Genomic DNA, 27,985 nt, shown 5'->3' on the forward strand with positions numbered 1-27,985 from the left:
AGGTCTAACTTTGAGCTCTAATGCTGCTCGTCTGGGGTGCAGGGTCCCAGACTCTCTTTGGACAGACCCTTTGGTCTCCAGTGCAATTAAAATACACTACATGACCAAATGTATGTGGACACCTGCTCGGCGAACATCTCATTCTAAAATCATGAGTATGAATATGGAGTTGGTCCCCTCTTTGCTGCTATAACAGCCTCCACTCTCTGGGAAGGCTTTCCACTAGATGTTGAAATATTGCTGCAGGGAATTGCTTCCATTCAGCCACATGAGCATTAGTGATGTCGGGCACTGATGTCACGCGATTAGGCCTGGCTCGCAGTCGGCGTTTCTGTTCATCCAAAGGTGTTCAATGGGGTTGAGGTCAGGGCTCTGTGCAGGCCAGCCAAGTGCATGCACACCGATCTCGACAAACCATTTCTGTATGTGCATGGGGGAATTGTCATGCTGAAAGAGGAAAGAGCTTTCCCAAAACTGTTGCCACAAAGTTGGAAACACAGAATTGTCTAGAATGTCATTGAATGCTGTAGCGTTAAGATTTCCCTTCACCGGAACAAAGGGGCCTAGCTCCAACCATGAAAAACAGCCTCAGACCATTATTCCTCCTCCACCAAACTTTACAGTTGGCACTATGCTTTGGGGCAGGTAGCGTTCTCCTGGCATCGGCCAAACCCAGATTGGTCCGTCGGACTGCCAGAAGGTGAAGCGTGATTCATCACTGCAGAGAACATGCTCCACTGCTCCAGAGTCCAATGGCAGCGAGTTTACACCACTCCAGCCGACGCTTGGCATTGCCCATGGTGATGTTAGGCTTGTGTGCAGCTGCTCGGCCATGGAAACCCATTTCATTAAGCTCCCGACAAACAGTTCTTGTGCTGACGTTACTTCCAGAGGCAGTTCGGAACTCGGGAGTGAATGTTGCAACCGAGGACAGACGATTTTAACGCGCAACGCGCTTCAGCACACGTCGGTCCCGTTCTGTGAGCTTGTGTGGCCTACCACTTTGCGGCTGAGCCGTTGTTGCTCCACTTCGCAATAAAAACACTTACAGTTGACCAGGGCAGCTCTAGTAGGGCAGAAATGTGATAAACTGACTTATTTGAAAGGTGGCATCTGATGACGGTGCCGCGTTTAAATTCACTGAGCTTTTCAGTAAGGCCATTCTACTGCCAATGTTTGTCTATGGAGATTGCATGGCTATGTGCTCGATGTTATACAGCTGTCAGCAACAGGTGTGGCTGAATCAAGCCAACACCCCCCCCTTTCAGGGCTGAAGCGAGGGCCACTGTCCCAACCGGCTGCAGTTACAGCCTATAGCTATTGGGATTAAAGGCTAGCGTTTGTCCCCACTTTTGATTTGGGCTAGGCCGAACTTCTCAATTATACTGCAGCTTATGTAATTATATGGGTCTGTTAGAAGTTAGTCTTTGTATAATACTCCAGGAATAACTGAGCGACTGGCATAGTTAGGAAAGGGAGGGAGACTATGATCAGTGAAACGTGAAAGGGGGGCTACAATTGGGCACTCAGTTATACCAACGTGTCCAATAGACACGCTGACATGAGAAGAGCTTAGAAGGGAGAGAACGAGAGAGAGAAAGGCGAAAGCAGACCTAGGTTGAAATACTTGAAATAATTGTAGCATTTGCCTAGAGAGCCAGATGGGCGAGTTTGCAGTTTTGCGACTAGGACGCCCACAAGCCTCAAAAGGCCCACAAGCCTCAAAAGACTCGCCTGAAGGTAACCCGGTACCAGTTTAAAAAAATCAAATGAATGGAAGTATACACTGAGTATACAAAACATTAAGAACACCTGCTCTTTTTATTAGACTGACCAGGTGAATCCAGGTGAAAGCTATGATCCCTTATTGATGTCACTTGTTAAATCCACTTCAATCAGTGTAGATGAAGGGGAGGAGACAGGTTATATATATTTTAAGCCTTGAGACGTACTGAGACATGGATTGTGTATGTGTGCCGTTCAGATGGTGAATGGGCAAGACAAAATATTTAAGTGCCTTTGTACGGGGTAGGGTAGTATGTGCCAGGCACACCGGTTTGTGTCAAGAACTGCAACGCTGCTGGGCTTTTCACACTCAACAGTTTCCCGTGTGTATCAAGCTGTCGACCACTCAAAGGACATCCAGCCAACTAGACACAACAGTGGGAAGCATTGGAGTCAACATTTGGCCAGCATCCGTGTGGAACGCTTTTGACCCCTTGTTTTTTACTCCCACCTTTATTTAAACCAGGTAGGCTAGTTGAGAACACGTTCTCATTTGCAACTGCGACCTGGCCAAGATAAAGCATAGCAATTCGACACATACAACAACCACAGAGTTACACATGGAATAAACAAAACATACAGTCAGTAATACAGTAGAACAACAAAAAAAACATAAAGTCTATATACAGTGAGTGCAAATGAGGTAAGATAAGGGAGGTAAGGCAATAAATAGGCCATGGTGGCGAAGTAATTACAATATAGCAATTAAACACTGGAATGGTAGATATGTAGAAGATGAATGTGCAAGTAGAGATACCGGGATGCAAAGGAGCAAGATAAATAAATAAATAATATATACAGTATGGGGATGCGGTAGATAGATGGGCTGTTTACAGATGGGCTATGTACAGGTGCAGTGATCTGTGAGCTGCTCTGACACCTGGTGCTTAAAGTTAGTGAGGGAGATATGAGTCTCCAGCTTCAGTGATTTTTGCAGTTCGTTCCAGTCATTGGCAGCAGAGGACTGGAAGGAGAGGCGGCCAAAAGAAGAATTGGTTTTGGGGGTGACCAGTGAGATATACTTGCTGGAGCGCGTGCTACGAGTGGGTGCTGCTATGGTGACCAGTGAGCTGAGATAAGGTGGGGCTTTACCTAGCAGAGACTTGTAGATAACCTGTAGCCAGTGGGTTTGGCGACGAGTATGAAGCGAGGGCCAACCAACGAGACCGTACAGGTCGCAGTGGTGGGTAGTATATGGGGCTTTGGTGACAAAACGGATGGCACTGTGATATACTGCATCCAATTTGTTGAGTGGAGTGTTGGAGGCTATTTTGTAGATGACATCGCCGAAGTCGAGGATCGGTAGGATGGTCAGTTTTACGAGGGTATGTTTGGCAGCATGAAGGATGCTTTGTTGCGATATAGGAAGCCGACTCTAGATTTAATTATGGATTGGAGATGCTTAATGTGAGTCTGGAAGGAGAGTTTACAGTCTAACCAGGCACCTAGGTATTTGTAGTTGTCCACGTATTCTAAGTCAGAGCCGTCCAGAGTAGTGATGCTGGACGGGCGGGCAGGTGCGGGCAGTGATCGATTGAATAGCATGCATTTAGTTTTACTTGCATTTAAAAGCAGTTGGAGGCCACGGAAGGAGAGTTGTATGGCATTGAAGCTCGTCCGGAGGTTTGTTAACGCAGTGTCCAAAGAGGGGCCAGAAGTATACAGAATGGTGTCGTCTGCGTAGAGGTGGATCAGAGAATCACCAGCAGCAAGAGCGACATCATTGATATATACAGAGAAAAGAGTCGGCCCGAGAATTGAACCCTGTGGCACCCCCATAGAGACTGCCAGAGGTCTGGACAACAGGCCCTCCGATTTGACACACTGAACTCTATCTGAGAAGTAGTTGGTGAACCAGGCGAGGCAGTCATTTGAAAAACCAAGGCTGTCGAGTCTGCCAATAAGAATGTGGTGATTGACAGAGTCGAAAGCCTTGGCCAGGCCAATGAATACGGCTGCACAGTAATGTCTCTTATCGATGGCAGTTATGATATCGTTTAGGACCTTGAGCGTGGCTGAGGTGCACCCATGACCAGCTCTGAAACCAGATTGCATAGCGGAGAAGGTACGGTGGGGTTGGAAATAGTCGGTAATCTGTTTGTTAACTTGGCTTTCGTAAGACCTTAGAACGGCAGGGTAGGATAGATATAGGTCTGCAACAGTTTGGGTCTAGAGTGTAACCCCCTTTGAAGAGGGGGAGAGTCCATCCCCCCACGAATTTAGGCTGTTCTGAGAGTAAAAAAAGGGGGGGTTACAAATCAATATTAGGAAGGTGTTGCTAATGTTTAGTACACTCAGTATGTAAGTAGTTTAGTGCCAAAAAAAGGGGTTAAATGTGTTAAAAAATATACAAACAGCTTCCTGATCTGTCTTGTATCTCTCAGATATAGGACAGACACTTCAAAACAAACTTTCTTTAGGGAATTATTTTGTAACTTATCCACAGAAAAAAAAAAAAAGCAATAGTAACAGTACGCAAATCAGGGAGCCAAATCAACTGCTCTTTCACCAATGCGATTCGGTTCATGAACGACCCATCACTAGAACCATGGACGTCGAAGTATGGTACTGTCCCCCAAAAAATATTGTCATAAACAATTACATTTTTATGATAAAATGTTCACTTAGCCACTCAATCAATGTGATTTTGTTAGCTGAGTCTCCGTCTGTACATTTGTACAAGTGGAGGTGGTAGCTCATTTATTCATTTGCTCATCTAACACTGACCAGAAACATTTAACATACAATAATGTTGCTTAAATCAAGTGTATTATTTTACTCTCAACCTTACATAGAGCCTAGGCTATTTTCCTATCCAGTCCCAATCCCACTGAAACTCAAAATCCTGACTCCTGTCTCGCATGAAAAATTCCTAATTTTAAATCTGTAGAAAGCACATCTCTTACCTATGCATGTCAAAATACTGCTATAATATTTCCCCCAGCTTCTCTGCGCTGTCTCGTACTTGCTGCCCACATGAGCGCATCGGTAGAGAATGTGTGATCAACAGTATGAGAGTAGGTATGGATATTTTCTTAAACAGAGTTGGTCCCCGTTAACATATCTTGATATTTAAACTATTTCCACTCTTCAACACCCCCCATTATTCATGAGCTGATCTGCTATCTGTATAATCATCAACTCAATTTTGCCAAGTATCAGAGCTATTCTGCCATTCGTTGAATGACGTTATCTAGCAAGTTTAGCAACGTTGGTCATTTTACTTTTGTTTGATTGCCGTTACAAAGTTTGTACGATTCGACAACGCTATAGCCTACCCGGGGTGCACTCTGTGTGTCCTGAGCGTCACTGTTATTCTGGGAGAAGCCTTGCATATTAGCCATATCCTGATTGTAAACGCATTATATGGGCACTTCCCAGTTGTGCAGTATTACCAGGGACTCTCAGGATAAATAGGAATTATTTCCGGTGTTGAAACTTAGTAGATTTTTGCGGAAATATTTCTCCTTATTTCTACACTCTCCCTCTCTTGATAAACCTCCCCGTTCTCACTTCTGGGTCGTTCCACCTCAAAAAGCAAAAGAAAGAGGATTTCAAAACCCATCATCTCAGATTGTTCTGAAATCGTTTTTGTAGTTAGTAACAGACACGATTAACATTCCTGAAAGTTTGGTCCAAATAATTAGGTTAATTTCGCTTAGATCAAAAAAGATTTCAACAAAATGTTTCAGGAATGCTAATCTTACCTGTTTCTAACTACAGAAACGATTTCAGAATATTCTGAGATGGTGGGCGTCATGGCTTGCTGAAATGACAAGGAATGACTCTTCTACCCTCTCTCCCCCTCTTAATGAACCTCCCTTTTTCTCACTTCTACTCTCTCTGGTGATAAACCTCCCCTTTCTCACTTCTACTCTCTCTGGTGATAAACCTCCCCTTTCTCACTTCTACTCTCTCTGGTGATAAACCTCCCCTTTCTCACTTCTACTCTCTCTGGTGATAAACCTCCCCTTTCCCCCGCTCTTGCTACACCTTCCTGTTCTTCACCAGTCTCTCCACAAAGCCTTGTCTTTTAATCTCCCCCCTCCCTGCTTCCCATCATTCGACCTCTCTCTATCTCCCTCCCCCCTCCCACCCACTCTCCTCCCCTCTCTCTCCTCCAGTCCACAACATAATTCTCCAGTAGGCTACCCACTGTGCTACAGTATGTCAGCAGCCCCCAACAGTAAGCAAACACACAGCGGGAGGTAGCACATCAGCTCATCCATTATCCCTTTGTGTTGGTGCTGCTGGGCTGTCAGGCCCAAAACAAGACTGATCTCTGGTCAGTGGTAGATCAGTCACTGATCTAAACACAACACAGGTCACTTCTCTGTAGTACAGCATTAGCCCCCTCCTATGAGGCTTTGATATACTAGATTAAGGAGTAGATAATGGTCCGACTACTGCTAGCAGGGATCATCTAGACTGCAATAGGGGCCGGTATCTCCGTTCCTGGAGGGCCGTAGTGTGTGCTGTACAGGCTTTTGTTCCAGCTCTAATAATATTTATATTCAAACATATTGAGGTCTAAATTGAACGGGCACATGATCAAATCATTGTTTGAGTTGTTAGTGCTAGGCCTGAAGAAAAACCTGCGGTTACCGTGGCCCTCAGTTGCCCCGTCCACCCCTCATCTAAAGGGAACATCCAGCTAAAAAGACTAGGCCCTACACACCCACCACACAATTATGGTTATGCCTGGGCACCTGTGCGGCACTAGGGGGTTCTCCTGCCCCCTGGGCGTCCCACACTCCCACAGTGCTCCTGGGGGTAGAGTAGACCATCACCATCAGACGAGAGGCACGCTAGCCATCCATCACTGTGACAGCGGTGGTTTTTGTTTACTTAATGATGTGGAGGGTGTTTATGAAGCGACGCCGCGCCCGCCACAGCTCGCATCATCTGCCCCCAGGAGTTGACATTAAAACATCATCAATGTGATTGATGTCCGCCCGACAACATTGGGGGGGGGGGTGGACTGCTCCGGAGCTGACGGGTCACATCTTCTGCGGAGTGTGTTAACGTGTGGGATGGTGGAGTGTGGGTAGTATGTGTATTTGTGTGATAGAGTAGGTGTGTGTTTGATAGAGTGTGTGTGTGTGTTCGTCTGTGATCTGTGTTCATTAATGTGCCACGCACACACACACACACTGCCCTTGTGGTGTGTGTGTGTGATTCCCAGGGTAATGAGTTGGAGATAAGGTGTTGATAATATTATATTCCTCCTGCACTATCGGCCCTGATATCCACGTTAGCGTTTCTTGTAGCCAGTTCACTTCCTCAATCCTTCATTTTCCCTCCTTTCATTACTTCAATTATGGTTACATCCCAAAGGGCACCTTATTCCCTACAACGTTCTCTGCTTTTGACCTGTACAGTAGGTCTCTGGTCAAAAGTAGTGCTCTATGTTGGGAATAAGGTGCCATTTGGGACAAATCCAAAGTGTCTTCTATCCATCTTCCATGGTCAAAGGCATTTTCCGCTGTAAATCGCAAGCTTTGGTACACGGACGTTTCAGAAAAGGACTTGTAAAATACTTAATTCTACTTCATTTAGCTGGGTGTTTTTCAGTCGGTTAGACATTTACCGAATACCAAAGATGTCTGGATTTGACCAAGTATGTCTGCCTCTGACAATGCACCCTATTCCCCAAATAGCGCACTCCTTTTAACCAGGGCTCATTTTGGACGCACCCTTTTCCGTGCCTATGCCACGTGCTTGTGGTAGAGTGGAACTCCAAAATGGCTGCCAGTTGCATGTGGCTTCCTGCGTAGGGGACATCACTGCCAGCTACTGTGGCGGCCGAATGGACAGCCACATCTAAAAATACCAGAAAGTGGCCAGTCTGTACACTGAGGCCCAACAGACGACATGACATCATATACACTATCATTATCATGTCTCGAAAGGATAAAAAGCTATAAAGCTTTGTCCCAAATGGCACAGTATTCCCTATATCGTGCACTACCCTTGAGCAAGGCAGTTAACCCCTAAAAACAAGTGCTCCCCGGGCACTGATGGTGTGAAATTCGATTAAGGCAGTCCCCCGCACCTCTAAGATTCAGAGGGGTTGAGTTAAATGCGGAAGCCACATTTAGGTTGGATGCATTTAGTTTTACAACTGACCAGGTATCCTCTTTCCCCATAGGGCCCTGGTCAAAAGTAGTGAGCTATTTTGAAAATAGGGTGCTATTTGGGACGCAGGCCCTGTACTTGGACAGATGGTAAATGTGGGTGTGTACTGAGACTGACATGGTCAAGACAAAAAGGTAGAGATGAAGGGGAACATGGGATGAAAAGGAGAGAGGGAACACACGAGAGAGAGTATGCAGGAGTCACAGGCAAGAACAGATGAAAAAAGGATCACACACACACACACACACACACACACACACACACACATCTTGATGAGAAAAAAAATCTTTCATGTGTGGAGGCTTTGAATGAAGCATCAATTCACAATCTGCGCTTTTCTCCTCAAAGAGCTGTGGAATGGTTTAATTTGTATCTAATATCTTGTTGGTTAAATTCCCTTAGTGTATTTTATGTTTCAAATATGTTTTATTGAGGAGTAAACGAATCAGGTATGCAGGTTACTAAGCAGGATAGTGTACTCCCAGTGACAAACAATTAAATAGAACGGACACAAACAATTAAATAGAACGGACACATAAAACAAAACGACTCTTATTGTATTTTATGTTTGCGGTTATTGTCTGTCTGTGAAACTGAAAATGTAGAAATAAAATATATATTTTTTAAAGATGGAGAAATGCTACATGTAGCTCTATATTCTTTTCAATGAAGCAATTTTTCCCAGCACGGTACGAGGTACATAAAGGAAGAATGGGCCTTGTGTGACCTTGTGTGAGCAGCGCAATACTCAAGTGTCATTAAATCTTTGAAAAGATTCAAGGAGACCAGACTAGGCTGCTGAAAAGAGCAGAGACAGCTGAAAAGAGGGCACAAAATAGGCTAAGCAGGGAGACACGGGTGCAACAATTGCCAGAGTGAACGAACCGTTGAAACATTTGATTTACTCGCTCTCTCTCTCTGTATATGTTGTAACCATTGGTCTGCGGTCTCTTTCCATTTAACTTACAGTATTTATTTTTGTTCTCAAGGTTTACCTCACACGTTCTACATGGGCTATACAGTTTATAGGTTTAACATATGCCTGCTGTCGCAGCCTGTGATTTCATTGGAGTCTCTGTTTAAATGACAATGTTCCATAAGCAGCTGCCTCAGGGGAAGCACCTACAGCTGTGCTGTCGACGCTGTATTTGTTTCTACTGCGACTAACAATCAGATGGCGACTTGCCTCCCAATCACTGCCTCCTAATTGTCTACGCGTTTGAATAAGGGTATTCGAAGGAACACACAACAACCTGATTCCAAGAGGCATCGTTAGGCTGTTTCAGCGTGTGAATAATGTTCTTCGCCGGATCAAACAGAACCCGGGCATCAGAAGGATGTTTTAACGGTCTCGGTGTTTGGGTAACGTCATAAGGACGGTTCCACACACGCAACCAGAAGTGTGTGTGTGTGTGTGAGAGAGTGTGTGAGAGAGTGAGTGAGTGAGTGAGTGTGTGAGAGAGTGAGTGAGTGTGTGAGAGAGTGAGTGAGTGAGTGAGAGAGTGAGTGAGTGTGTGAGAGGGTGAGTGAGTGTGTGAGAGAGTGAGTGAGTGTGTGAGAGAGAGTGAGTGAGAGAGTGAGTGAGTGAGTGAGTGAGTGAGTGAGTGAGTGAGTGAGTGAGTGAGAGTGAGTGAGTGAGTGAGTGAGAGTGAGTGAGTGAGTGAGTGAGTGTGAGTGAGTGAGTGAGTGAGTGAGTGAGTGAGTGAGTGAGTGAGTGAGTGAGTGAGTGAGTGAGTGAGTGAGTGAGTGAGTGAGTGAGTGAGTGAGTGAGTGAGTGAGTGAGTGAGTGAGTGAGTGAGAGAGAGAGAGAGAGAGAGAGAGAGAGAGAGAGAGAGAGAGAGAGGAGAGTGAAAGAGAGCATGTTTGTTTAGGTCGAGCAGTGGTGCTAAAAAAAGATCATGTGAAAATCTTAATGTTTATTTACTTAAAGAGAGAGAAATGGAGAGAGAACCAGGGTGCTGCCACTGTAGAATACCTAATGCTAACAAGGAGAGAGCTCCAAATAAACCCAGCCAGGCTTTAAGACAACATGGACGGTCTGTGACTCAGCTCCACAATTGGGAGGAAAACATGCCAACGCCTGCACACAAACATAAACGCCCACGCACACACACACATAGCTTTATTACAATTGCCTGTTGCAAAATCATCCTTAGTTACCATACGCACAAAGGGAAATGAATAAGTACACCATCACATCCCCATATGATAATACTGCCTGGTGATATCCTATGGAATGATCCATATTATGATCAACAGAGTGTACAAAACCTTAGGAACACCTTCCTAATAATGAGTTGCACCCCCTTTTGCACTCAGAACAGCCTCAATTCTTCAGGGCATGGACTCTACAATGTGTCGAAATTGTTCCACAGGGATGCTGGTCCATGTTGACTCTAATGCTTCCCACATTCGTGTCAAGTTGGCTGGATGTCCTTTGGGTAGTGGACCATTATTGATACACAGAAGAAATGGGTTAAGGGTATAAAGACCCAGCAGCGTTGCAGTTCTTCACACCCTCAAACCGGTGCGCCTGGCACCTACTACCATACCCTGTTCAAAGGCACGGAAATCTTTTGTCTTATCCAGTCACCCTCTGAAATGGCACACAATCCATGTCTCAATTGTCTCGAGGCTTAAACCTGTCTTCAACACATACTAGCCACACGCCACCCTCCCCTTCATCTCCTCTGATTGAAGTGGATTTAACAAGTGACATCAATAAGGGATCATAGCTTTCACCTGGTCAGTCTAATAAAAAGAGCAGGTGTTCTTAATGTTTTGTGTAGTCAGTGTATACTTCCATTCATTAGATTTTTTTAAACTGGTACCGGGTTACCTTCAGGCAAGTCTTTTGAGGCTTGTCACCAGGTCAGTCTATGTCATGGAAAGAGACGTTTGTACACTCAGTATATAGTGTACTTAGGATCTCCTTTCTCTCAGAGCCAGAGTGCGTTTGTCCCAAATTGCACCCTAGCTTAGGCTCTGGTCAAAAGTAGTGCACTTTATAGGGAATAGGGTGCCATTTGGGAATCAAGCCAGAGAAAGACACTTGGTGTCTCTAGGCAGTGGGCAGGGACTCGAAGTATGGATTATCATGGAGTTAATCTCCATGTTGTGTTGAGAAGACGCGTGTAAACCACTTGTGGTGGTTCATCAAGTCGCTGTGATCTGCGTAGGCACAACGGGAGGCGAGCCAGACGTCTCCAAGTGAGGACACACACACATTCATGTACACATGCATGCACTCATACATTCAAGCACGCACACAGATGCATGATACGCCCGAGAGCACACATGCGCGTGCACGCACGCACACACTCACTCGTGGCGGGTCGTGGTCTAGGGCTCTGCGGCGGATGGCCTCTAGCTCTTCGTAAGCGGGCGCAGCACGGGCCTGCTGGAGCTCTCTCCTGCGCTTCTGGACACTGAGAGAAAGAGAGAAATAAAGAGTTCCAATAAAATCACAGGCTGACACATGAACCGTAACACAGGAACCATATACAGAACTTAGGTCAAATGTACTGTGTATTACATCGGAAAGAGACCACAGACCAATATAAGATGAGACAGCGAGGAAGAGCGAGAGAAAGAACTTACCAAATTGGGTAACCCACACACACAAACACAAACATACTAATTGATGGATACACGCCCACATAATGCACAAACAAACTAGACTCCCAACCTCTCCCACTCATACTAACGATGTGACCCACGGCAGGTATTGATTCTGGGGCAGGAGTGAGAGCTTCATTAGAGGGGAACCAGCACAGGCATACATGCTAAAAGTTCCTTTAATGACCGTGGCCTTAATTAGCAGGCCTGGCTGGTGCTCTGGTGGTGCGCTGACAAGAGGATGTGAATACGTTGCTCTAAATCATCCTACCGCCAGTCAATGGGGACAGACTGAGGCAGACATCCATTTATATGCAGAGTCTCTCTCTCTACACAACCCAGCCCAGCCTAATACACAGAGGGAACAGAGCTGCAGTCCCTCAATTGCCACACAATCAAACGGACACCTAGACAAACACACAAGTACAATACCCTGCAGCTACCACCACTCAGGGCCCAATACCAACTTGAAATTTGGGCACATAAATGTATTTCTCGCCTAATTCGTCCATTGATTTAAATGCGCAATTTACAAGAAGGTCCAAATTAGGACTCGGCCCTAGACAGACCCTTCACGTAGCATCGTTGATGTTGTTTGTTTTGAAATTGAGGACTTCACTGTTTAAGGTGAGGATGTTTTAAAAAAAAAAGACCAATCCTTTCACCCATCACCCACACAACCACCCCCCCCCCCCCCTCTTCCTCCCACCCCAATAGCTACAGCAGCTGAGCAGGGACATTCAGAGGAGAGAAAGAACACATTTTCAAAAACCCATTGATGCGGTCCTCGAGCCGTCATTAGGGCTGCCATCTTGATTGAGCGTGCATGTCGTCTCTCGTAATGAAAAAATGATTATAATGATGTTGCCCGGGACATCGGAGACCCTCCAGATATCAGTGTTGCATAAATAAATAAATACTATTAGATCTTGTGCTGAAACTGCAGGGCAGCAAGTCATGACATTCTTTCTCAGAGGAGAGATCATGGGCGCATGCAAAATGACATCCTATGCCCTAAACGTAGTGCACTACAAAGTGCAGGGCTGCCCAACCCTGTACAGCCGTGGCCAAAAGTTTTGAGAATGACACAAATATTAATTTCCACAAAGTATGCTGCATCAGTGTCTTTAGATATTTTTGTCAGATGTTACTATGGAATACTTAAGTATAATTACAAACATTTCATAAGTGTCAAAGGCTTTTATTGACAATTACATGAAGTTCATGCAAAGAGTCAATATTTGCAGTGTTGACCCTTCTTTTTCAAGACCTCTGCAATCCGCCCTGGCATGCTGTCAATTAACTTCTGGGCCACATCCTGACTGATGGCAGCCCATTCTTGCATAATCAATGCTTGGAGTTTGTCAGAATTTGTGGGTTTTTGTTTGTCCACCCGTCTCTTGAGGATTGACCACAAGTTCTCAATGGGATTAAGGTCTGGGGAGTTTCCAGGCCATGGACCCAAAATATCTATGTTTTGTTCCCTGAGCCACTTAGTTATCAAATTTGCCTTATGGCAAGGTGCTCCATCACGCTGGAAAAGGTATTGTTCGTCACCAAACTGTTCCTGGATGGTTGGGACACGGAGGATGGAGGATGTGGAGGATGTGTTGGTACCATCCTTTAGTCATGGCTGTGTTCTTAGGCAAAATTGTGAGTGAGCACACTCCCTTGGCTGAGAAGCAACCCCACACATGAATGGTCTCAGGATGCTTTACTGTTGGCATGACACAGGACTGATCGTAGCGCTCACCTTGTCTTCTCCGGACAAGCTTTTTTCCGGATGCCCCAAACAATCGGAAAGGGGATTCAGAGAAAATGACTTTACCCCAGTCCTCAGCAGTCCAATCCCTGTACCTTTTGTAGAATATCAGTCTGTCCCTGATGTTTTTCCTGGAGAGAAGTGGCTTCTTTGCTGCCCTTTTTGACACCAGGCCATCCTCCAAAAGTCTTCGCCTCACTGTGCATGCAGGTGCACTCACACCTGCCTGCTGCCATTCCTGAGCAAGCTCTGTACTGGTGGTGCCCCGATCCCGCAGTTGAATAAACTTTAGGAGACGGTCCTGGCGCTTGCTGGAATTCTTGGGCGCCCTGAAGCCTTCACAACAATTTAACCGCTCTCCTTGAAGAACTTGATGATCCGATAAATGGTTGATTTAGGTGCAATCTTACTGGCAGCAATATCCTTGCCTGTGAATCCCTTTTTGTGCAAAGCAATGATGACGCGACGTGTTTCCTTGCAGGTAACCATGATTGACAGAGGAAGCACCAAGCACCACCCTCCTTTTGAAGCTTCCAGTTTGTTATTCGAACTCAATCAGCATGACAGAGTGATCTCCAGCCTTGTCCTCGTCAACACTCACACCTGTGTTAACGAGAGAATCACTGACATGACGTCAGCTGGTCCTTTTGTGGCAGGGCTGAAATGCAGTGGAAATGTTTTTGGGGGATTCAGTTAATTTGCATGGCAAAGAGGGACTTTGCAATTAATTGCAATTCATCTGATCACTCTTCATAACATTCTGGAGTATATGCAAATTGCCATCATACAAACTGAGGCAGCAGACTGTGAAAATTAATATTTGTGTCATTCTCAAAACTTTTGCTGTACATGGAGAGCTACCCTCCTGTAGGTTTTTGCTCCAACCTAATCTAGCACACCTGATTCTAACAATTAACTGGTTGATAAGCTCATGTTAGTTGCAACTGGGGATAGAGCAAAAACCTACAGGAGGGTAGCTCTCCAGGAATAGGGTTGAGCAGCCCTGCACTTTGTAGTGCACTTCTTTTAGGGAACAGGGTGGTGCCATTTCAGACGCAGCCCATGTACAGGTTCAGCACGTACCTACTAAATGACTCCCCATCCATTATGTTAATAAGAACCCTATTTGCCTGATTATTCCCTATTGGAATTTGGTCTCTGGGTACCCTCTCTAAGGTCAGAGGTTACCGTAAAGCAAGTCTTAGTAATTGGTATCTGGGCCCCTGAGCCATAAAATCGGCCATGGGTGTCCTTAAGTGATTAAGAAGTTTAAAATGAATAGTCTATTTAACCCCCCAGGTCTCAGGCTTCATGTAATGTTTTGGAACTGGGCACAGAAGGATGAAACAACGAACAGATAAGGAAGAGTATTTAAAGAGGCAAAAGTTTTTACAATGACGGCCTACCCCGGCCAAACCAGGACGATGCTGGGACAATTTTGCGCCGCCCTATGGGACTCCCAATCACAGCCGGATGTGATACAGCCTGGATTCAAACCAGGGACTGTAGTAATGCCTCTTGTACTGGGATGCAGTGCCTTAGACCGCTGCGCCACTCGAGTGCCCACCATCTCGAGGGTGGCAGATTATTACAAACCATGCAGAAGTATAGTTTTGGTGTCTCTGTGCACATTTTTGTTTAATAAAACACTTAAATATATTGCTCTTGCATCGAGCATTTCTCCACACCTTGACCAGTTTTCAATTCCTAACAATTCGGTGCACCTATAGGAACTGGTACTGAAAGTACTTTGAAGTATCAAGGGAGAGAGAGAGAGAAGGTAGTGGGCACTATGGTTGAATGGCGGGAACCCGGCTACCGAGATATGCCGCCCAAAACCACTCCCGTTCCCCAGGATAAATAACCCCGGTAAATTATAATAAATTATTTATATGAACACATGGCGTGAAATTGGAACTGTTAAATGATATGCAATGTCTAAATATTGATTCTCTGCGGCCTCTGCGTGATAATCAACGCTCAGGGGGGGGGGGGGGACAGCCCATCTCAGCATGGAGTGCAATTCACAATGCATGTCGACCTATCATCTAATCATGGTAACTTCCTTTTTTTGTGACAGGTAGGTCTGCTTTTTCTGCAGCATAGTCTATGCAGTAATATAAAGATGGAACGCGTGTCTGATTTTCTATCTATCTGGTTTTCGGGGGTCAGCTTATTGTTTTTTTGTAAGATGATATAAAAAACACATACATATATATATATATTCCAGCTGCAAAGTTTTAAAACAGCCGATCACTTGAATATCGCTGCACGCGTGAGCACACTCTCAAAGTCATTCTCTTTCCATCAACTCCATTCAATCTGCATTCACAATAGATCATCCTGTTCTAGAGTGATACAATACATGTCCCTATATATAGGCCACTGGAGATAACAAAACATGTTTACCCAAGAGAGCATATAGCTAGCTACATCTATGGGCTTTCATGTTTTTCTGCTGTGCGTAATGTGCAGTAGCCTATGTCAAATATGTATTGGACAACGGCACAATCATTTGGGCTTGGCCTCATCAAATGTCTTTAATGTAGGGCTCATAACATTTATTTCATGTATTGTTAATCAGGCTCAAATCAAAATCGGGACATAGGCATAATTATATGCTTTATCATGCTTTTGAAGGACAGTTCCGGTTTTGGCGGGAAATACCGGGTTACCTGGGAGAAAAGTGATTTATTCTCGGGATGGAACATTTTCCTGGGATAATATTTAACCCTAGTGGGAACTGGGCAGAGGTTTCTTTACTTAGTTCAACAGAATTCCAAACATTTCAGAATAATGTGTGAGGTTATAACTCCGCCATTAAGCATACACTTTAGGCAGAAAGCAGAAATACTAAGATTACTGAGGATACAGAACTGGTGATTCTGCTGGCCTTTGAGGTCAGGTACACCCACCTGCACCATGTCTATGCAGGCATGTGTGTGTCTATGTCTGTAAGTCCATTTGTGTATGTGTATGGGAGCATCGGACCAGGTTATCATCAGAAGCTAATTTCTCCTCTTGTTTGCCAGCCAGACACCAGGGAGACCAGAGCGCCAGTGGAAAGTTCAGTAAAGGGTAAAGATATCCATTTCCCCTCTTTTCCAGGGGGAGAGATGGGGGAGCCAGAACTTTCAGAACCTTCCATTCCCTTTGGTCTCAGGTATGTTTGTCAAACCTGTGTTTGTATATGTCCAACCTCAGGAGGACTAATTAGGGAGACTTGGCCAATGGACTAGGGCCACCGGGACTGGGACTGTCTCTGACTGGCCACATCAAAGAGAAGACAGGACAGGACAAAGGAACATTTAAGTAAACGGAAATGGTGCTGTATTGATCATCCGCTGAGGAACGTTGCAATTATGGTGGCTGATTATGGTGCATGTGTACAACGATTCGGGTCAGGATAGTTCTAGAGAACTCCAACCCAAACGTTCCTACTGACACCACTAGACACCACTAGTGCATACTATCCTTATGGGTTGCAGATGGACTAGTGTCTAGGATTAGGGCTATATACTTTCTATTCTGACAATCATATTTTTATTTCCTAATATTGAAATACGATACATAAGCAACGTGGCTTTATAAGAAACTCGGCAGGTGACTATTTTCTTTGTTCCCTCTTTCCTCCCTCTCCTTCCTTTCCCTGGTCTATGGAGAGACTAGCTGACCTATTCTCTAATAACATTTGACAAGCGTAGGTACGTTTTCTTCTCTCCACAGGTCAGCCTCTAGTGTCGCTGTAATCAAATGTGACGCCCATCCATGGACGCACCTGCCGTTGAAGTCCTAATGAAAACATTTCCAGCACTAAATTATGTAGACACTCCAGAGTCAACTTTCTCCTCTCTGACAGGTGAGGGGGGAGGAGAAGGACGTACCACTACTGAGCATGTGCACATCAAACACACACGTAGGTCTGTATGCACACACACGTGTACGCACACGTGTACACACGTGTACACAGACACACACACACAAATGAAGCCACAGTATAATAGAATTCTCCCCTATCCAAATTGGTCCTCTAAAAGCGGTATTGGATTCTAGACTGGAGTGTTGCTAGGTTACAAAAAGGCTTCGCTGCAAAACCACTGGGCGGGTTTGAGTGTGTGCCGGCAAAGCTGTGTGTCCATATGCATGAATGAATCAATGAATGGGTGCGTTTCGCAAGCAGATGTGTGTTGTAAGTCTGTAAAATGTGTGTGTGTGGTTGGAACCCTGGACTACGTGGCGTAACTAAACTATCATACAGTCAATTCCAACCAGACTAAATTGATCATGTTACGCTGTTGCTGGCTCGAATTAGTCATCCATTACAAATGTCAGTAGAATATGGAGTGTTCAACTTATGCTGCTGTAGTCGAGCGGGGAGAGGAGAGGGAGAAAGAGGGAGAGGCAGAGAAAGAGAGAAAGAGAGAAAAGGAGAAAGCGAGACAGTAAGACGGAGAAATGGAAAGAATGAGGGAAGAGGAAAGAAGAACAGAAGGGAAGAGTAATTAAGTGGCCAGTTAGAGGAGAGGGGAGGAGTCTAACTGACATGTCAAGCTGCTAGACTGCGGCTAATTATCCTCCCCTTTTTCCCCCTCTCTCTGTCTGACTCGTTCCCTTCACAACAGTCAATCTACTCCTTTCCCATCCCTCTCGCTCTCTTTCCTTCCCTCTATCACAATCTCCCTCTAACTTTCAAATAAAAGAAAAATGTTACTTGTCATATTCTTCGTAAACAGGTGTACACTAACAGTGAAATGCTTACTTAGGGGTCCTTTCACAACAACGCAGAGTAAAGTTAAAGACAAAAAAAAAGTAAATAGTGACATGAGGAAGAAACACACAGTGAATTATGAATAACAACAACGAGTAAAAAAATAACACGGATATATAGAGGGAGCACCAGCACTGAGTTGATGTGCAGGGACACGAGTTATTTGAAGTAGCTATGCACATATAGGTAGGGTTAAAGTGACTAGGCAACGCGGTAGATAATAGACAGTAGCAGCAGCATACGTGGTGAGTGTGAACGTGTGTATGTGTGGTGTCAGTATGCATGTGTGTGCATTCTATGTGTGGGCGTATGTATTGCTGCGGTTTCAGTGTAAGTATGTGTGAGTGTGTGGGTAGGGTCTAGTGTGTGTTCAGAGTCCGCACAAGAGAGTTAGTGCAAAAAAGGGTCAATGCAAGTAGTCCGGGTATCCATTTGATTAGCGATGTAGAGGTCTTGTTAACAGTTTTATGGCTTGGGGGAAGAAGCCGTTCAGGGTCCTGTTGGTTCCAGACTTGGTGCGCTGGTACTGCTTGTCGCGTGGTAGCAAAGAGAACAGGCTTTGACATTTTTGTATGGCGTAGATGTCTTTTGCTACCTCTCTCCCTTTAAAATGACACCACCTACTTAATGATTCTAAACAGCGTATTTTAAATGTTTGCTTCGGGCAAAGCTTGAGGGTCTGCGGACCCTAAACCCTCATGCTGAGAAATGCTAGAGTATTCTCATAAATGATGCATCCACGGCTGAGTGTTGGGTGGTTAGCTATACAGCGCATTCCGGAAAATATTCAGTCTCCTTGAGTTTTTCCACATTTTCTTACGTTACAGACGTATTCTAAAATTGATTCAATTGTTTTTGCCCCTCATCAATCTACACACAATACTGCATAATGCAAAAACAGGTTTTTAGAAATGTAAGCAAATACAAAAAAAAATGAAATCATACATTTACATAAGTATTCAGACGCTTTAAATCAGTACTTTGTTGAAGTATATTTGGCAGCGATTACAGCCTCGAGTCTTCTTGGGTATGACGCTACAAGCTTGGCCCACCTGTATTTGGGGAGTTTCTCCCTTTCTTCTCTGCAGATCCTCTCAAGCTCTGTCAAGTTGGATGGGGAGCGTCGCTGCACAGCTATTTTCAGGTCTCTCTAGAGATGTTCGATCGGGTTCAAGTCCGGGCTCTGGCTGGGCCACTAAAGGACATTCAGAAACTTGTCCGGAAGCCACTCCTGCATTGTTTTGGCTGTGTGCTTAGGGTCGTTGTCCTGTTGGAAGGTGAACCTTCGCCCCAGTCTGAGGTTTTCATCACGGATCTCTCTGTACTTTGCTCCGTTCATCTTTCCCTCAATCCTGACTAGTCTCCCAGCCACTGAAAAACATCCACCAGCATGATGCCGCCACCACCATGCTTCACCGTAGGGATGGTGCCAGGTTTCCTCCAGACGTGACGCATGACATTCAGGCCAAAGAGTTCAATCTTGATTTAATCAGACAAGAGAAACTTGTTTCTCATGGTCTGAGAGTCCTTTAGGTGCCTTTTGGCAAACTCCAAGTGCCCTTTACTGACAAGTGGCTTCCGTCTAGCCACTCTACCATAAAGGCCTGATTGGTGGAGTGATGCGGAGATGGTTGTCCTTCTGGAAGGAGGAACAGAGGAACTCTGGAGCTCTGTCAGTGTGACCATTGGGTTCTTGGTCACCTCCCTCACCAAGGTCCTTCTCCCCCGATTGCTCAGTATGGCTGGGCAGCCAGCTCTAGAAGGAGTCTTGGTGGTTCCAAACTTCTTCCATCTAAGAATGATGGAGGCCACTGTGTTCTTGGGGAATTGTTTTGGTAGCCTTCCCCAGATCTGTGTCTCGACACAATCCTATCTCAGAGCTCTACGGACAATTCCTTCGACCTCATGGCTTGGTTTTTGCTCTGACATGCACTGTCAACTGTGGGACCTTATATAGACAGGTGTGTGCCTTTCCACATCATGTCCAATCAATTGAATTTACCACAGGTTGACTCCAATCAAGTTATAGAAACACATGGATGATTCATGGAAACAGGATGCACCTGAGCTCAATTTCGAGTCTCATAGCAAAGGGTCTGAAATCTTATGTAAATAAATTTTCGCTTTGTCATTATGTGGTATTGTGTGTAGACTGACGAGTACATTTTTTATCCATTTTAGAATAAGGCTGTAACGTAACAAAACGTAAAAAAGGGGAGGGGGTCTGAATACTTTCCGAATGCACATGTTTGTTTAAAGTAAAATAAGTGAAATAATTAAATAAAAACAGAACTTTTAACATAAATACATTATCTATCATGGATATTTCTGTTTTTAAATGAATCTTTGAAGGCAACAAAGATAACAAAATATCCCCCCCATGCTTGCCCAATCCCACTGACCCCATAGTGACAGTATGACCCACTACAGCAACTCAAGGCCATACATTGGAGTGCACTGCGAAGGAGTGATTTCTTGGTTTTTGGATCAACTCACCTGTCGCTCGGAGGGGGCTGAAGCTGCGCCGTGGAAGTCGAAGCCGGGGCTCTCTGCTTGTTTACCTTGGCATAGAGCCCCTCTAAGTCTTCTGCCGAGGGCTGGCGGCTGTGTGAGGGTCCGCCGGGGGGTGGTCCCCCGAGGGCTCGCTGAGGAGAAGGGGTGCGGCTGAGGTAGGAGGGCGAAGGGCCCTTGGGGGGCTCCCGAAAGGTGTTTATACGGGCGTAGTTGGGGTCATGGTCATCATCCTCCAAGTCGGGTGGCAGGGGGTCGGGGGTCACGTGGCCGTCCCGCACCTCCATGTATCGGAGCTCGTGTCTGTCGGTCATATAAGAGGGGATAGATACCGTCACTCATTCTCTGAATCAACTCACATTAACTTGATGGGATTGGACAAAAAACTGCATACATTGTATATATGTAATAGCGTGGTGTTTGAATGATGAAGGGTGACACACAGACAGACCATTGATTGATATACACACAGACAACAGGGCAAACAGTGTGAGCTCACCTCACTCCCTCCTCAATCTTGTTCAGCTCCTCCTCGCTCACAGCCTCCAACTTCTGCTTGGCAGCCTTCACCTCCGCCTTGCTCTTCTCCTCCTTTTTCTTGCCAAACCTGGGGAGGGAGAGGGGGATTGAGAGAAAAAGAAAGAGAGAGACAAAGTGAAACAATTGGTAAGATGTTTCATTTGGGATTCAAAACATTGTGGCAGTTCGTAAAGTGACAATAGAGGCTGCAGAGATTATGAAAGGAACTGGTTGAGCAGCAGGCCACATAGCAGTGGAGAGACTACAAGAGGGGAGAGAAGGAGTGGACTCAGGGCTTCATGTTTGGAACCAAACTGCAGAATCAAGTTCACACCTCAGCCAAACATGTGTTCACACTTCCACACAGCAGGACACTGCACAGCATCGATTACACACATAGACCCTACACACACACACACACACACACACACACACACACACACACACACACACACACACACACACACACACACACGCGCATACATCTCACACACAAATACAGTACACCAGTCAAAAGTTTGGACACATCTACTCATTCAAGGCTTTTTCTTTATATTTACTATTTTCTACATTGTAGAATAATAGTGAAGACATCAAAACTATGAAATAACACATATGGAATCATGTAGTAACCCAAAAAATAGTTAAACAAAACAAAATATATTTTATATTTGAGATTCTTCAAAGTAGCTATCATTTGCCTTGCTGCTTCCGAGTGGTGCAGCGGTCTAAGGCACTGCATCTCAGTGCAAGAAGCGTCACTGCAGTCCCTGGTTCGAATCCAGGCTGTATGACATCCGGAAATGATTGGGAGTCACATAGGGCGGTGCACAATTGGCCCAGCGTCGTCCGGGTTTGGCCGGGGCAGGTCGACATTGTCAATAAGAATTTGTTCTTAACTGACTTGCCTAGTTACATAAAGGTTAAATAAACAATTTCATTGATAGCTTTGCACACTCTTGACTTTCTCTCAACCAGCTTCACCTGGAATGCATTCCCAACAGTCTTGAAGGAGTTCCCACATATGCTGAGCACTTGTTGGCTGCTTTTCCTTCATTCTGTAGTCCAACTCATCCCAAACCATCTCAATTGGGTTGAGGTCGGGTGATTGTGGAGGCCAGGTCATCTGATGCAGCACTCCATCACCCTCCTTCTTGGTCAAATAGCCCTTACACAGCCTGGAGGTGTGTTTTGAAAAATAAATGATAGTCCCACTAAGCGCAAACCAGATGGGATGGCATATTGCCGCAGAATGCTGTGGTAGCCATGCTGGTTAAGTGTGCCTTGAATTCTAAATAAATCACTGACAGTGACACCAGCAAAGCACCCCCATACCTCCATGGTTCACAATGGGAACCACACATGTGGAGATCATCCATCTTCCTTGCCTGTGGCCGTCCTCATGAGGGCCAGTTTCATCACAGCACTTGATGGTAATTGAAATTTTCCGGATTGACTGACCTTGTTGTTGTTTCTCTTTGCTTATTTGAGCTGTTCTTGACCTAATATGGACTTGATCTTTTACCAAATAGGCCTATCTTCTGTGTACCACCCCTACCTTGTCACAACTGATTGGCTCAAATGCATTGAGGAAAGGAATTCCACAAACAAACTTTCAACAAGGCACACCTGTTAATTGAAATGCATTCCAGGTGAAAAACCTCATGAAGCTGGTTGAGAGAATGCCAAGAGAATGCCAAGAATCTCAAATATAAAATATAATATAAAGTGTTTAATACTTTTTTGGTTACTACATGATTCCATATGTGTTATTTCATAGTTTTGATGTATTCCCTATTACTCTACAATGTAGAAAATAGTAAAAATAAAGAAAAACCAAGGAATGAGTAGGTGTGTCCAAACCTTTGACTGGTACTGTACGTATGTGCACACACACACAGATACCATGACGACCACACACGTGCACTAGCGTACACTCACACACACACACGGTAGCAATTCACAGCAGAGAAACAGTACCCATCGCTCACACAAACACTATTACACACACATACGAACCAAACTCACTCCCACATGTTGATTAAAGCCTTTTCCTCTGGTACCATGGTTAAAGGTTGGTGACAATGCAGTGTGATAATTTGCTAGAGTGGGTTAATGCAGTGGGTGTGTTAGTGAGTTGGAAATGTGGTTGAGATGCTGATTAACTGGTATTAATATACAGTGTGTATTCAGAATTGATACGACATGCTGACATACAGAGGTGAGTGCGTGTAGCTCCGGGGTGAAGTTTCCCCTAGGTAAAGATCTAGGATCAGTTTCCCATCCCCCTATTCTAACTTTAACCATTAGTGGGGAAAACGCAAACGGGACCCAGGGTCAGCATCTATCTGACCACTAAAATATTTCGGTTTTATTTTCTCACATATACTGAACAAAAATATAAATGCAACATGCTAAATTTGCCCTAATCTATGGATTTCACATGACTGGGCAGTGCCGCCCACTCACTTGGGAGCCACGCCCAGCCAATCAGAAATAGTTTCCCCCCACAAAATAGCTTTATTACAGACACAAATACTCCTCAGATACTCCTGGTGTTGTGTGACAAAACTGCACAATGATCAAGCTGTTTAATCAGCTTCCTGATATGCCACACCTGGTTAGGTGGATGGATTATCTTGGCCAAGGAAAAAGGCTCACGAACAGGATGTAAACAAATGTGTGCATTTGAGAGAAATGACATTTGAGAGAAATAAGCTTTTTTGTGCTTATGGAACATTTATGGTATCTCTTCATTCAGCTCATGAAACATGGGACCAACACCTTTACATGTTGCAAACCAGGACTTGTAGTGCTGATCTAGAAACAGAATCAGATCTCTCCCAATCATTTGGACGCATAAGGCAAAACTTATCCTAGACAGTACACTGTGATTACGGGCCCGAAAGTGTTTTTTGCCCTCCAGGCATGGAGTTGAATCACATGTCGCTCTCAAGCTTCCGAAGGGACACTCAACCAAAACACGGTTCTCTGAGCCACTAATTATTCCCCCAATGTCCTTCACAGGCAGCAAGACATACAAATCCATGGATTAATTCACATATCTATATTACACAATGGGTGTTCTGTCAGGTAGAGTATGTCTGGTTTTATAGCCCCATGTTACCAGGGGCATGGCCTGGGGGCAAATCTGCCACAACCCTTTCCTACCGGGACCGCATTCAGCAGAAAACATTCAGATAGAAACATATGATTGCTGAACAAACAAACCTCTGTGACATGTAGAATAAGAAATCAGGACGTTTCTAGAAATATATGTAAAACGAACATGCCTCTTTGACGTCGAGAATAAGGGATCACATCAGCTCTCTTCATGACATTTCTATCTGCGACTTTTACTTATGCTGAACACGACTGCGGTGTTTGGTGTGTGCCTGTGCGTGTGAGTCAGCTCACTGCTGAGTCCAATCTGATGTCTGTGTTTAGCTCACTAGGGACAGGGGCCGGTCTTAATTCTTGTCACTGGCTCTTCTCATTACAGCCCTGAGGGGGACATGGTGTGAATGGCAACCCTGATGGAAGACAGAGGACACACTCAAGTCAGCCAAGGGTCACCGCACTGCTGCTGGGTTGCCAGATTGGGGGGGAATTACCACGGAATATAATAGTATTTTATCCTTATCACTTTCGCTGCTGACCCAGGTGCATGGGTTAGTCCTAAACCATATTTTTCAAGCGTCAGTTAGGCCTTTTGAATTATGGACAGGGAGGACCTGATCCTAGATCAGCAAACTACTCTGAGATGCTTGATAAATACGAGCTCTGGAAAGCAAGTTAATGCTAGTCAACTTTGCACCAGTGACACTTAACACCTTTGAATCTGCAGCCAACTCCAGATGACATCTCCAGACTATAAAAACAGCTTGAGGAATAACAAAGCTCACTTGGCATTCGAACACTTCTTCAAGCCCAACTAGCCTATCATTGCTTCCCGTACAACCTGCAGACATCGAATCACTGTTAGAAGAACAGCAATATGAATGGGCGATATTATTGCCCATTCGTAGCATGGTGCTGGCAGTAGTATCATTTTCACAGACTTCATTGACACTGGCAGTCTGGCCCTCCATGAGAGAAGTGAGCTGGGTGGCTCGTCCCTCTCTTTCACACAGTATTGTGTGTGTGATGGAGGCCGACAGCTGGCCTGATCATTATGTGTACATAAATTAGAGCATCTCTCTCTTCTACTGTCTGTTTGAGAGAGAGAGACTCACAATTAGATAGACGCTGAGTGTACAAAACATTAAAGAACCGCTTTCTAATATTTCGACCCGCTCCCTTTTTCCTTCAGAACAGCCTCAATTCGTCTGGGCATGAACTCTACAAGGTGTCGAAAGTGTCCGACAATGATTCTTGCCCATGTAAACTCCAATGCTTCCCACAGTTGTGTTGAGTTGGCTGGATGGCCTTTGGCTGGTGGACCATTCTTGATACACACGGGAAACTGTTGAGCGTGAAAAACCCAGCAGTAGGCTTGGGCGGTATGCAGATTTTCATATCATCATACCGTCCTTCTCTAATTCCGGGTTTTACGGTATTACTGGCATAGCACACAAGGGGGCACTAAAATCACAAGAAAAGCCTTTTGGGCATCTACTACCAGAACGCTAACAAAATTTGAAAAATCCAATTGCGAAATCACATAGACATTAGCTAAATGCTAATGAGAAAAAACGAACAAAGCAATTGCAAACACAGGCAAATCCAGCTCATAAAGTTATACAAGCACAGCTAGTAGCTACTGAATGTCATTTTCGGAGAGTGTAGACCTTTACAAGCTTAAGTTAACGAGAGAAATTGTGCAAATGAACACCTATGATTCATTATTTTCTGAAGGAAGAGCAGCATTGGTGGATGGAGCAAATGGGAGAAAAACGGATTGCAGAAAGCCATTATAAGATATCTGATGGCAAACATTTAGTTGTGAATTGCATACAAACACGTGACTGGCTGAACTGTACTGAGGAACTACTCTAAGCGTCATAATGTAAAATGATGTGGCAGGTGCACAAGTTGACGGCAGGTATTCATTTAAATGTATTGAAAAACGTCAAATCAATCTTTTTTGAAGGTATTGAAAACCATCCCGTGTCCTCTCCCAAATACACCGGTATACAGTATACCGCCCAAGCCTATCCAGCAGCATTGCGGTTCTTGACACAATCAAACCGGTGCACCTGGCACCTACTACCATACCCCATTCAAAGACACGTAAATCTTTTGACTCGCCGATTCACCCTCTGAATGACACACATTCATATGCATCAAAGCTTAAAAATCCTTCTTTAACCAGTCTCCTCCCCTTCATCTAGACTGATTGAAGTGGATTTAACAAGTGATACCAATAAGGGATCATAGCTTTCACCTGGATTCACCTGGTCAGTCTATGTCAAGGAAAGAGCATGTTCCTAATGTTTTGTACACTCAGTGTATGTACCTGCCATGGGGAAGGTACAAACCCATTTCCCCTCCATCATAATTTTTCGCACCTTCATTTCCCTAATCTCTCCCTCTACCCTTTCCTCAGCATTTCTTTCCCCAAGACAATCAGGTGGTGTGGAGATCTGAAATGGTGGTCAGATTTGAAGTCTGATTTGTTTTAAGACAACAACAAAAAAATGCATAGAGCGAGACTCTTCGGAGCTGGATTCTATCTCGCTGTGCAACTTTGTCCTTATCAATCATGTTTATTCAGAAATACGGATGTAATTGTCATTGTCATTCCCTGTTCCCGTTTGATGCTGAGACACCACTCTGTGTGGGAAAGCTCATTGGGAGCCACACACAGCCACACAAAGAGTGGGAGATCTCATTTAAAAACACACAACACCTACATCATAGCACTTGGCTGCATTACTTTCTCATAATGGTGTAAGATGGATGCTCTGGGTTACTGGGTCATTGGTGTCGCGGTTTAATGTGATCCTACTGTCACAAGGGGCCAAACGGAACCATTATTAGCGCTCTCATCATTAGTCTGCCTCTGCGCCAGAGTCACCAGAATGGCTCTTGGGTCTACGACAGTGACACTCCTCGTGAGAGGAAATGAAGAAACTAGAACCTATATCCCCAAAATGTCCAAGTATGACAAGACAAAAGACTGTCCGGTGGGGTTCCAGTGACAATCAGCTTTTTTGGAAGGCGCCTTTACTCATCATCTTAAATCACCTCTTCCAGAAGCTTCTCCATGCTCATTACATGACATTCTGAGGAAGTGGGTGAGAGAAGGACGGGGGGGGGAAGAGTAAAAGAAAAGGATTGTGTCTTCTTTCTAATGAGGTTCAAAACACAGTGAGATCACAAACAGCCTGGGTGATGTAATTGCCCTGCGACCTGTGGAATAGGCTCCCTAGGGAGGAAGGGAGGGAGGGAGGGAGGGAAGGAGGGAAAAGAGGGAGAAACAGAGACGGAGACAGAGGTGCAAGGGAGGGGGAGGGAAAGAGAGAGTAAGGAAACATACTGTAGCCTATTTACCAGTACGTGTGCTAGACTCATTTCCTGCATTATCATCTGTGGTTGGCAGCTCAGGAAATGAAGCTGTTTTTATTTTTTACTGTGTGACGACAAGCAGAGAGCGGTAAATAAATAGGCTTCCTTCAGCGCTGTTGGATGGAGCCAGTGGGAAACTGGTTACTGGTGAAGCGCTAACGACTAGCTAAACAGCCATTCAGTCTAAGCAGGCGTTCAGTTTGGCAAGAGTGGCGGTGTCAGGAGACAGTTTACAGTCTGTCTGTTGGTCTGTCAGTGGAGTTCATTGATGACGTCTGTCATCTATGATGGAATTGATTGAAGCGAATAGCTGAGATGGTGCGTCTGGTGTTACATATGCAATACGCATGCAAGCATGTGTACACACACTTCCA

At 44.9% G+C, this 27,985-nt stretch overlaps 1 protein-coding gene across 2 annotated transcripts in view; it reads right to left on the bottom strand.

Annotated features, from left to right (window-relative positions):
• Nucleotides 1-27,985, bottom strand: part of LOC129840235 (partitioning defective 3 homolog B-like) — a 182,941-nt gene that overhangs the window by 16,416 nt on the left and 138,540 nt on the right. For both annotated transcript variants that reach the window (XM_055907954.1, XM_055907955.1), the window contains 3 exons: nt 21,082-21,189; nt 20,568-20,885; nt 11,249-11,351 (listed from right to left, as the gene is read on the bottom strand). In XM_055907954.1, the coding sequence (XP_055763929.1) occupies nt 11,249-11,351; nt 20,568-20,885; nt 21,082-21,189 (529 nt within the window). The remainder of the gene's footprint in view (nt 1-11,248; nt 11,352-20,567; nt 20,886-21,081; nt 21,190-27,985) is intronic.

Source organism: Salvelinus fontinalis, chromosome 41 (genome assembly GCF_029448725.1).
Source record: "Salvelinus fontinalis isolate EN_2023a chromosome 41, ASM2944872v1, whole genome shotgun sequence".
Taxonomy (NCBI): Eukaryota; Metazoa; Chordata; class Actinopteri; order Salmoniformes; family Salmonidae; genus Salvelinus; species Salvelinus fontinalis.